The 12,415-nt window shown below is 53.0% G+C and overlaps 1 protein-coding gene across 4 annotated transcripts; it reads right to left on the bottom strand.

Moving 5' to 3' along the window:
- Nucleotides 1–1,510: 1,510 nt before the first annotated feature.
- On the bottom strand, nucleotides 1,511–7,626 carry STMN1 (stathmin 1). 4 transcript variants are annotated; one of them, XM_080567312.1, is made up of 5 exons: nucleotides 7,498–7,626; nucleotides 4,817–4,886; nucleotides 3,913–4,085; nucleotides 2,989–3,180; nucleotides 1,511–2,625 (listed from the first exon to the last, which is right to left on the bottom strand). In XM_080567312.1, exons 1-5 carry the CDS (start codon nucleotides 7,609–7,611, stop codon nucleotides 2,557–2,559), a joined length of 618 nt encoding a protein of 205 aa, XP_080423438.1. In that variant the 5' UTR covers nucleotides 7,612–7,626; the 3' UTR covers nucleotides 1,511–2,556. The 4 variants fall into 4 exon arrangements, with proteins under 4 accessions (XP_080423438.1, XP_080423439.1, XP_080423441.1 ...); XM_080567313.1 differs by lacking the exon at nucleotides 7,498–7,626 and adding an exon at nucleotides 5,865–5,932; XM_080567315.1 differs by lacking the exon at nucleotides 7,498–7,626 and adding an exon at nucleotides 5,798–5,859.
- Nucleotides 7,627–12,415: the final 4,789 nt, after the last annotated feature.

Genomic DNA, 12,415 nt, shown 5'->3' on the forward strand with positions numbered 1-12,415 from the left:
GGGGGGGGGGGGTGGTGGGAATTGGGGTTATCCCCGTGGTGGTGGTGGTGGGAAGCGGCGTGATGGGGTTCCTGGCGTTATTCCCTTACAAGGGCCGCTGCCGTTCCTGCGGCTCGCTGCCGTGCAAGGGGCAGACCGAAGGAACAAGGAAGCTGCAGCTTTCTGCTGCCGTTTCGGGCATCGTTCAGGTTCTCCCCATCAAGCAGAGGAATTGTCCCTTCTTCCCGCCCCCGCACAAGGGGGCACAAGGGCAGGGCTTTTCTTTTACCCCCTCCTCCCCTCAGGATGTGCATCCCCCTGTCCCTTCCCCTGCCGAGGCCCCAGCCCCACACATTAGGCTCCATTTCACACAAGGAGGCACAGAAAGCAGAACTGAAGGGAACAGAAGGCCCCAGGCTCCCATGTGACAGCTTTGGCAAGTCAAAGCCGCGTATTTAATGTCTTCGTGCTCTTAATAGCGTTTGGGTTTTGGCATCCTTCTCATCCTTGGAAAGAAGGGGGGAGCGTACAGCATTTGGGCTGCCAGAACTTCACTCAAGCGGCAGGCAACCATGTTCAGCTGCAGAGGCTTTTGGTTTTCAGCTAGCACTTACGCATGATCTTAAAGAAGGGAACCGGCTCTGTGACCACCAGCCTCACCGCGCAGTGTCAGAGCCGTTCACCTTTCACAGGCACTTCTGTAATGCCTGAGGTCTTTTTCCCCATGCCGAGCTCATCGCAGCCCCCTCCCCTGCCCCAGTGGATCCCAGCCCCTACCTCTGTGCCACTGAAAACACAAAGCCCGCTGTTCCCCCTGCAGCTGGGTGCCTCTGAGCAGGCTCAAGTACAGCCCTTCCTGCCTCGAAGTGTGAAGCACAAGTGCTGAAAAGTTCTTTAAGCAAGAGCTCGGCCCCCCCATCTGTGCAGCCTGGCTTTGTGTCACCCTATTCCCCACCTGTTTTCCCCCTCCCCTTTTTGTTGCATTTTTCCAGTACAACCAAAAGCACCAAACGTAACGCACGAGAGCTTTCTGAAGTAAGCCTCCCGCTTTGGCAAGCCCCAGAGCAACGGTGAGTGATCCAGGACTCAATTAGCCCCTTTAAAAATATCCTTACCAGGTTTTCCATCCTCAGAGTATCAGTGTCTGGTGCACGGTCAGTGCCAGGAGCTCTGGGCACGGAGCAGAACCAGCCCCCAGCCAGCCCCATGACCTAGGAGGGGGAGCTGGGACGGAGCGCGCCTTGGAGCAGAGCTCAGTGCCGGGCAGCACGAGGAGCTGAGAAGCGACAGGTCCCCACGCTCCGAGGGAAGGCGATCATTAATGCCGAGTATCTCAGCTCAGGAAGTTATACTTCATACTGACACGCTCCCTTCATGGACGGCTATTTATACTCCAGCGCAGCCTCGCCTTTACAGCCAAGCTGCACGGGTACTCGTGGACATGCCAGACCCTGTGTTAATCCCACAGGAAGGGTGGTTGTTGTTGTTGTGTTTTTGTTTTTTTTTTTAAGGCAACCGTACACTACAGCAATGCGCCACCTAAAAGCATCTTTACTCACAGCACAAGTACAGTTGTACGTTTCACTTCCCAGAAAAACAAGCACAGCATGCATCTCTGCGGGCAGGCGTTATCTCCAGACTCGCCCCAGGGCACAGTTTTTTTATCCCAACACATCTGCAGCAGATACAAGATTAAAAATCTTCAGCGGCATTCTCTGTTGGTGGACGCGCGTGATCCCAGCACGGAGCAGGCCTGGCTTTTACCCCGTGACACTGCAGCGAGCGGTACACAGATCCCGATTCAATAGCACAAGCGATCTTCCAGAAACCCTTACCAAAAAAATAAAAGGCTCGGATCAGAGTCATGTGGCAACAAGGACTCGTTTGTCGAGGCATCAGCATCTGAAGGGAGGTGGCTCTGAACCCTTTGAACAAAAACACCCCACAGCTGACAACTGCTGAGGTGTCCAAACAAAGCTCCTACTGTACAACTGAGACAATGAGCGTGCTCTAGGAAGAGCCAGCTATGCAGCATGCCCATGGGTGTAAGGAGAAGTGCTGTTACAGATTTTTCTATCAGCGCTGGATAAGGATGCCTGTTGTAGACATCAGCCAACCAATTATTCCTCAGGTCATTTCCAGAAATGATTCTCATGGTAACAGCACTGTGCAGCTTTATTTAGTCACTCAGTTACAGCAGTATTTTAGAAGACTGGGACAGAGTCAGATTTTTTTTGAAGTGTAACATATTGAGCATGGAACAGTTTACTACATATTCCTTTCACAAATGTCTTACAGAGCTGATACAGTACTAGCCATCAACCCAGTAGCAAGTGCTCTGGAGTAGAAAAGGATGCAACAAGAAGATAGCTACACTGGAAAGACAACACTTTAGAAAAAGTGAAACATGGAAGGTCTCCCCTCTAGCCCCCAAAGAAAGCGTACAGTTTGGATCTAACTTTACAGTTCTACATCAGTTTCTAGAAACTTAAAAAACAAAACCAAAAGTAAAACCACTGGCCAGTACAGTCTTTGGATATTTAGAGGAGGGGGAGAGTGTCAGTTTCCAGAACGAAGTCAGTCGGTTTCGGCCTCACCGGGGTCTTTGCCTTCTTTGTTCTTTCGAACCTCTTCAATGTGCTTGTCCTGAAAGACAACAGCAGGGGAGCAGTGAGCCGCAGGGCGCAGAGCAGAGCGCGCCCCCGCCTGCATCCCATCCCCGGCTCACAGCAGGAAACCTGCTGCGCCTTACTGAGGGGGGCTGCGGAATGAAGCTCGAGAGAAAGCGAGCAGCCTGCTCTAACCCTTTCCACCCTCCTCCCCCACAAGGAGGATTCCTACAAGGTCTCCCATAGATTTCATATTCTTTTGAGACCGGACCCACAGACCGCCCAGGGATGTGTCTATTTGTACCAGTCCCCTCACACGGCCGTTCACTGGTCCCTGTCTAGCTGGTTTGCAAGTGAGGAGCGCTGACACCTTCTCTCCCAACCACGACTCAACACCTACCTTCTCCCTCAAGCGTTCCAGTTTAGCAGCCATTTGTGCCTCACGGTTCTCTTTGTTGGCTTCCATTTTGTGGGTCAGCTTCTCCTCTGCCATTTTGCTGAAGTTGTTGTTTTCTTCAATGGCTTTCTGAAGCACTTCTTTTTCATGCTCCCTCTTCTCGGCTAGCTGCTTCAGGACTTCTGCTTCATGAGACTAACAAAACAGAGCAGGCGCGTTCTGAACATAAACTACACAGCTACAATCCAGGTGCCTGCAACTCCTGAGCAGAGGTTTTTCTGCCATTTTAATGGCAATCTGCATAAGTTCTTGATGCAGCACAAAGCCCCCCAGTACCCACTCCACCTCCCATAGTCTGTATTTCACCACTACCAACAACAAAAGAAAGCGAATTTTTATCATTACTCACAAGTCTTTAAGCGGGATTTTTCTCAGAAGGGTACATGGATTTTTACGTTAATACCTATTGATCTTTCCTAGAAGACTCACTTCTCAGAATGCTGAGTTTGCAATTCCAGTCACACGTGAGGCTGTACTTCAATTCCTAAGCCTCTGTACAGCCAAGGGCTCTAAACCACATCAACAGCAAGATCTTACATCAAGATACTGCATCCACGAGCCTTCTAATTATAGATTCACCACTAGGTTTTCTAGGAGAAAGTGAATCTTTCGTGACATTACAGATAGAGAAAAGAACAGCTTCTTCCTGAAAGAGCATCACCTCTCAGTTATCTCCCCAGTTTTTCAATTGACCATTCAAAATAACTTTGGGCGTAAATCTCCCTAAGAGCCCATGATTCTAACAAGCTCAATTAATATTCCATTTACCATAACACAAACCACTCATTTGTCTTACGTAACACAAATTTAAGAAAACCCCACGGATTGATTGAGTAGAGTTCCTTTAACCTGCTCTTTCAAACTTACCTTACGTCTCTCTTCTGCTGCTTCCAACTTCTTCTGAATTTCTTCCAATGACAGATCCTTCTTCTTTGGGGGAGAAAGAGGGAATTCTGGGACTGCTTCTTTTGAGCGGGGACTGAGTATCAGCTCAAATGCCTGCCCAGAGGCACGCTTTTCCAGTTCCTTCACTTGTATATCTAGGAACATAAAAAAGAAATGGGATTTTAAGCCATGAAACTGACTTAGCTAACTTGAACGGCAGCCTTCAAGAACTGAAGGCCACCAAGCTCACTTTAGGTTACAGGTGCATCGGAGCAGATAGCTCTGTTCTACGCAGTAGCGCCATTCAAAAACGCAGTGGGCAGTTCTGTTCACAATTCCTCCTTGATAAATTACTCAAGCGCCTGGCATTTCATTTAGCTTTTAATATCCAGACTCATAAAAACAACTGTAGCAGTGGTTCCAAATGAAAAAACACTCTTTCTCCAATGAGAAGTTAGAGGTGAGCATTTTGAACCTCTTCAAAAGACCTGACCTAGAGGGCCAAGCACTGAAACCCTTTCTCCGAGAAACACCTAAGCCAGCATCCTTCTATTTAAACACCTCCACAGGGGCACAGGCACGTCAGCCCCGTATGGCTTCAGCTGTAGCAGCACACCAGTTTTGACCACCAAGATGTCTAGATGACAGTCGGTTTTGTTAACTGAGCAGATGGCGTGCAGATGAACTGAAGCCCATCTGCTCTCAGCCTAGTTTGAGATGGCTTTTGCTTCTGTTTCCACAAGCACTGCTTTAACAGCTTCTCCAAAGCAGCCTAGAGATGGTAGAAAAGCCTGGCGACAACAGTTTATTTGACAAAGCACAACAATTACATAGGAAATTAAGGGGGGAGGGAAGAAAAATGCATTGGGCTCACGATCCTACGTACCAGAAGTAGCCATGACCGAGGAAATACGCCTCCAGCAGCCCGCTCCACGAGACCTCCGACAGCTGCACTCCTGGGTAACAAAGAGACATGTCTCTGAGCAGCAGGCACACGGCTGCCATCGCTTCCAACGCCCCGCAGCAGCGGGAAAAGGAACGAGGGGCCGACAGGTGACCGCACCCGGTAATTAGCGGCCGCGGGGCTGCTGCGCACGGGTGGGAGCGGAGATGCCGCTGATTTAATTAGCGCCCGTCAGGGCTGCGCCCACCGCCGGCAGCGCGGGCGGCGCTAGGACCCGGCTCCTCGCCCCGTCCCCGCCCCTCCCCGCGCCGCCCGCCGCCAGCCAATGAGCGCGGCGCGCTGGGGCGGAGGCCCCGCCCCCCCGGCACGCGCCTCTCCAACCGCACCGAATTCAAACGGCCGGAGAGGGGCGGGCGGGGGGAGGGGGAGCGCGCGCGCGCGGGCGGGGGGCTCGGGGAGGGGGCGGGGCCAACGGCAACATCCGGGCACCCCCCGGCGCCCCCTCCCCTCCCCTCACCCCCCCCCTCCCGCCCCCTCCTCTCCCCACAGCCGCCCCCCGGGGGAACGGCCCCGCCCCGCCCCCTCCCCACTGACAATGGCGGGGTCCTGTCAGGGAGGGGAGGGGGCGCCGCCGCCTTTCTCCTCAGCCGCCATCAGGGCGGCTCCCCCTCAGCGCCGACGGCGGGACAATAGGACCCCCGCCCATTGTCTCCCGCAGCCCCCCGTCAACCCCTCACACCTACATGCCCCCCCCCCCCCCTCCACGACCCCCGACCCACCTCACGCCCCCCTCACGGACAAAACCGACGACCCCACGCTCCCCTCCTCGGCACCTCCGAGCCCCTCAGAGCCCCCCGCGGCCCCTCAGAGCCCCCCGCGCCGCCTCCCCTCGCCCTGACAGCCGCCCTCAGACCCCTCCCGCTGGCTCCCCTCCACCGCTACGACGCCCCCTCCGCTGCCCACCGGCCGTTCTCCGCGCCGCGCCCCCCCTCGGCCCGCCGCCGGGCCCGCAGCGACAGCGCGCACCCACCTGCCCGCTCCGCCGCCCCGGCCCCACTCTGCTCCCGCCCGCCCCGCCGCGCACAAAAGCGCCAAACAAAGGCACGTGACCCGCCCCGCCCCGCCCCTATTGGCCGAGCTCGGCGGCACGTGCCGCCCGCCGCGGGGAAGGAGGGGGGGGGAAGGAGGGCGAGGCTGGGGGGCTCGCGCCCCGCTCCCCGCCGCCCGCTGCATGCCGGGAGTTGTAGTTCGCGGGGGGCGGGGGGAGGCGATGCGGGGCGGCGACCCCCGAGGGCCGATCGCGGCCGGGGGGAGGCTGCGGGGTCGCGACGCGGAGTGCGGCGGCTCGGCGGGCCGGCCCGGGGGCTGCGCGGCTCTGCGGGGCGCTCTCCTGCCGCTCCTTGAGGGCGGTGGGACTCCCTTTGTCTGCCACCCCGGTGCTGGGGAGGAGCGGGGGCCTCGCGCGGCGGGGGGTCGCTCTGCCCCTCGGGGGAATGTAGCCGTGACGGGGTGGCTGCCTCACGGATGGCTGCTTACCTCAGTGCTACCTGCCCCAGGGATGGCCTCTTACACCTCAGGAACATTTACCTCAGGGATGGCCGCTTACACCTCAGGGATGGCCACCTGCACCTCAGGAACACTTACCTCAGGGATGGCCGCTTACACCTCAGGGACAGCCACCTGTACCTCAGGGATGGCCACCTGCCTCAGGAACACTTACCTCAGGGATGGCCACTTACACCTCAGGGACGGCCACCAACCTCAGGAACACTTTACTCAGGGCCATGGCTACCTCAGGGCCACAGCCTCTCACCTCAGGGCCCTTGGTTGCTGCAGAGCCATGGCCACCTGAGGAGCCTTGTTCACCTCAAGGCCAGCCAGTTGTCTGAGCGTCTTTGGTCATCTCAGCGCCACGATCACCTCGGGGCTCTAGGTCACCACCAAGATAACCACCGTGTACCTTTGTGCACCTCCGGGCCGCAGCCACCACAGGCTGACCCCACAGGATCTGGGTCTGGCAATGCGTTGGCCCCCACAGCCCCTGGAATGACGTTTTGGGATAAGTTTTTGGGTAGCCACCCAAACAAATGACGTTTTTGGTTGGCCACCTGGCCACCCTCTCCTATGAGGTGACACCAGCAGGTCCAAAAAAGCCACAACTGTCTTCATAACAGAATTTCCATGATACATAATGTGCAATGGCTGCATATAGAGGATCCTCCCTTGTCCTACGGGCTGCATTATGAGCGGTTCCCTTCCTGAGATAACGCCATTACCATGCATAGATAAGTGGCTTGCTCGCAAATGTGTTTTAAATGAACTGGCTGCATTTTTGCATGTTCTGTACAAATTACTCGTGTACAATTGCTGCGGTAGTTCTCATGCTGCAGTCACTTGAGTTAACACCAAGAGTCAATACACATAAAAGGCAGATGGCCAGAGAAAAGCACAAATCTTCTGCTACAACACAAGCCCAGCAGAGCAGTCTTTGTACCCAAAATACCAAAGAAAGGACTTTTCCGAGGGGACCCACCCTTCTTGTGCACAATCTTAAAAACACGGATTTTGCACCAAAAAAAAAAAAAAATCCTACCTTAAGGAAGGTTAATATTGTGACAGAAATATGTAAAGCTTTCAAAATAGAGATTATTTTAAACACTTGCCCTGTTTTTTGCTGATCTGACGTCTATTTCCATGGAAACCACATCCAGCCGCCGAGCTGCTAGAACTGGGAGAGGTTGCTGTCGGAGTGGCTGGCTGGGCATGGGAAGAGCCATTTTCCAGCAGCATGGTAGAGCTTTCGTAGGGTGGAGGGGGCTTCAGATTCCAAATGGTTTGCCTGCTTGGCCATTCAGGATCACGCCTGGTACATTTACAGGGTTCCCGGCTCAAAAACAGCAGTACACGCATTGATATCACACACAACATGTGTTTTTAAATGAAACATCTTGAGTGCTTGGATTAAATTGCATTAAATAGTGCTGGAAGACAAAGAAGCCAAGAGATCATGTCATCAGCTTGTGTTTTGCTTTATCATTCATTAATTATCATCCATGTAGACCAACAGTGTGTTGGATGCTTTAATATTAATGCTTTTTAGTAAAATCAGTGAGCTTATCCTGGGATGATCTCAGGATTTCCCAAAGGAAATAAATCTTCCTGGGCTTGGGGCTTTTTGTTTGGTACCTATGTGACTGCCTTTAGTCACTCCTCATCCCCTGGAGAGATGATGATGAAACATCATTTTCAGCTTCTGAAGAAGGGATGCAGACTGAGATATAACTACAGCCATGCAGGGGCTGTTCTCAGTGCTTTCCATCTTATTTCCTGGGCTTCTCGCAGAGAGAAAAAAAAAAGAAAAAAGAGAGAAACACGTGAATGTAACTTACCTTCCTTTGCAGACCAGCTTTACAGCCAAAATCATTTACTTCAGATAAGAGCTCTCATATGTAAGAGGCAATGTGCTGGGAATCAGATTTGGGATCTGTTCTCAGCTCTGACATTTTCCACTCCATGTTGCTTACACGGAGACTCTTTACCAACCTCTTTACAACACCTGCCACCATTGGTTTCAATTTAAGCCAAAATCTTTGAGCACTGCTGTAATACAAAGAGAAACAACAGCCCTCAGCAGCTGGAAACGCATGGAGGCGATCTCATTTTTGGCCTCATTGCAAGAGGGTTTTTATTTTTGGAACATTTCATAAGACCCGCTTGTTTATGTGGAATTTATTTTTGTCGGATCTCAATGAGAATGGAGTGTATGAAAGGCTTTTATTTAATTTGCATTTGATTTGTGTTTATCAACACTTTTACTGGGATTCTAAACAGCCTCTTCTTTCGGCAAGCCTAGCAGCGTGTGGCTGCAGTAGCTTTTGTCTCCTGGGCTCCTCATCACCAAGAAGAGCCTTTTGCTCTAATTCCTGTTTTTCCAAAAAAAGAACAAGCATCATTATGAGAAATTTCCTTCAAAACGCCACTATTTAACCCGAAAAAAAAAAAGGCTCAAGAAGGAACACACTGTTTGAAGCCCAAATCTAACCAGATCAGCCAGATGAATCAGACGAAGTTGTGCATCTTGGGACAAGAAAGGACCACAGCAGAACCTGCAGGAGATATTCCCAGGGCGGGAAGGGGCGAAGGCGTTACAGACTGGGGATTTGAGCCGTTCTCAGGGCCAGTGGCTGCCGTGCTTGCGAGCCAGTGATAACTGCACCCGCATAAAATCGCTGCCCTCGTGCCGGTCACAGCAACTGCTTGCTGCTGGCTCAAGTGGGGCTCGCTCCCAGCACAGACAAAGCACGAGACCCCTCGGCTTCGTCTCAACACACTCCGCTCCCAGAGAAACCGATAAGTCAAGGCCTCATCCCGAGGACTCCTTGTACGTGTGAATTTAGGCCGTGGCGTGATCAGATTTAGCACGAAGATTAAAAGAGTCTCCTCTGATGTGCTTATCACAATACCCCACAAAGAGACTGACAGAATTAGGTGACAACTCAGCCCACGGCAGCTCTTTTAACTTGCAAAAATATTTAATCTCTAATAAGGAAATGCTCTTTCTGAGTATAAAATTGCCACCCTTAAGCACCCACGGTGGACAGACTGACAGCTTATTTGTTAGTCAGAGAACGTTGTAAAGCGCCTTTGTAAGTAATACGAGCAGCAAGTGCATTGCTGAGACTGGTAACAGGCAGTGCGATAGTAAAGTTCAATTTAAAGCCAGAAATCCAATACACTGACCTGAGTCAGCCATAACCATACTCCCATAATAAATAACCTGCTAGAGGAGACGGTAATTGAAAAGAAAATTGCTCTCAGAGGTAGAGAGAGGGGCTGCAAGGCTTTTTCCTGTCCACGTTTTTCAGGCTTTGTGTTAACCTCCAGCAGATCTTTCTCCTCTCGGCCGCTTGCCCATCGACGTGGTGCTGGCACCTACGTGCTGCCGCCTGACAAAAGTCCTGCAGGAAAAATTAGTGGCTGCACAGCTCTCCCTGATCTTCAGATACAAATATGTTTCAATCCACGTGCAGCCTAGGAGTCCACGGAAACGTAGAATAAAACACGACTTTCAGGGAGTGTCTGCCTCCCCGTGAAAGCTCTCCCGCGGGCAAGGAATGCGTAAGGTAATTGAGATTTGTTTACTGGTGGGGTTCAGGCTGATACTATATTTATGCTGAAATAAACCATTAAGAAAATGTTCCCTTCGGAAAAAGATCGCACTTGCCAATGTGCTGTTGGAAATGATTTAATTTTTTTCAAATCAGACAGGGCGCCTGGCTCCTATTGCTGGTTTGCTTTTTGAGAAATTCACTCGAACTCACTTAATTCCTCCGTAAAATGAGACAAGTAAAAGCACTCACCACAGACGGCGATTGCGCCTGCAGCAAGAGAGATGAAAATATAAATTAATTGCTCTGATATTGGGGCAATATAACCCTGAAACATCATACTCAGCTCTTAACACGCAGCCACACGACGGTACCGCGTGATGCCCACGTACTACGGTGATGGGAGCTACAAGGCTCTAAAGAGGGTGGAAAAATATGATAAGCTTCTAATATACTAATGACAAGCACTTTGCTGTCCTCGCAAACAATCCCCCAGCACACGGGGACGGTGACAGACCCTAAAGGTTTGGCAGAGGCTGCGGGTTGGGCTCATGGGCACCTTAACCCCGGGTGCAGCCTGGTGGCCGTCGGAGCGCTGGCCTTATCACAGAATCCTAGATTCTGGCCTTCCTCCCAGGCGGCTCAGCCGGGGCACAGAGGAGCGCTGCCCGGTCTCCTGGCGTGTTTTTCACTCTTTGTTTCCTCAGAAAACGGGGCTTTGTGCAATCGAACCACTTCCATACCTCGGCCTCGTCTCCCGTCCCAGCTTTCGGCTCTGCCAGCCGCTCTCTGCCCCTCCAGTAAATATGGATGAGATCTCAGCGGCTCGAATTCCACAAGTTTCTTGAAAACAGATGGCTGGGGAGAGGCAAGAGCGAGGGAAAGGCTTCAGCACAAGCCCGACTATTATTAGAGACCAGAGACTTCGCGCCGGGGAGAGCTGCCGCTCCCTGCAGCGGGGAACATTTCGGAGCTGGCGGTTTCCTTCGTGCCACCAGCAGATCCTCCGAGGCAGTTGTGGGGTCCTGGGAGCAACCTGCTCGATAGAAGGAGCAGCCTGCACGTGGTCTCAGCCCCACGACACCCAGAAACACGCAGGGAAAGCCGGCCCTGAGGTCTCCTCGCCTCGCTTCCCCCTCCTCGCTCTCAGCATCCTCGCCGCTTTCCCCTCCTGCTCCCACCCGCGGTGCCGTATCTGCGTTCCCCGTATGGAGTGCCGAGAACTTTGCCACTCGAGGAAGCCTCTGCGCAGCCCAGGCTTCCAAAATAACCGACCTGCACCACCCAGCCACGGCGAGGGGCTGCGAGAGAGGCGCTAAGAAGGGCTTTACGGCCGGGTTTTCGCGTGTGAGCCAACGTGAGATGCACTAATTACATTTCAGAAGCGCCAGAGTCAGCCGCTTCAGCTGGGATGGAGCAGGGGAGACAGCACGGCTTTGACATCCACATGGAACAGCAACGCACGGGGAGGCCATAAAATATTCAAGAGCGACAGAAGATTCCAGCAAAGACATTTGCTTTAGCTCTTTGCAAATGAAATGGGGGGGGGAAGAAAAGCCGGGTGTAGCACTAATTATTCCCTCGCGCCTAATTAGTTCCTTGAATTTAAAACACGGGCTCAGCTCTCGCAGAAGCTCAGCGAGCCCATTGTGCTATTAATACATCCCTGGCGTGATACAGTTAAAAATACTGCCACCCTTTCAAGACAAGATGTAGCCTGGAAGTGTCACGATGGGAGGAGTTGAGGGATGGAAATCCTTTTAAAGGAGTACGACTTCCCCTGTGTCAAAAACCGAGAGGAATGAGCTTGTAACGACCCCCAGGCCGAGCCTGCCCTCACTGAGCGCACGTTTTGAAATAATTCCCAACGCAGAGCTCCCAGGGCGCTCGCTATCGCTGCCCACGTCGGCGCGCAGCCTCACGGTAACGGGTTCACTTCTTTTTCGCAGAGATCCGCCGCCCGGGGAGCAGGTGGGTTTGCAGTTCTCAGGTGCCCGACTTCCTTCAAACGGGCAGGGCAAGGTCAGATTCGGAGCAAAAGGCAGGATTTGGAAGCATCCCCCCCCTCCCTGCGGCCAGCCCCGCACGCAGGGAGCCCACAGGTATTTGTCCTGCAGCAGCAGCACAAATTGGTGCTGTTTGCGGGCGAGATCTGGGTCGGACACCGCGGACACACCACACCACGCCTCTTCCCACGGGCTGCGTGAGCCAAGGAAACAAGGTACGGGGGTTAACAGCACAAATCGACCCCAGTCCAGCCACGAGGACCAGACCTTCATTTTCAGATTTCGATCCCTTCAGGACACAACCAGCAATTCCCCTCCCATCTCCTCCGACGGTTCTGTATCCAAATGGGTTAATGCCTGCTCCGTCCCGCTGGCTGCCTCCAATCGCTCAGCAAAACCAGCACGGAAACAATACCCGCACTTCGCATTTGCTCAGTGCTGGTTGATCTCTTTTTCCCCACTCATTT

Source organism: Anser brachyrhynchus, assembly GCF_964034855.1.
Source record: "Anser brachyrhynchus genome assembly, chromosome: 24".
NCBI lineage: Eukaryota > Metazoa > Chordata > Aves > Anseriformes > Anatidae > Anser > Anser brachyrhynchus.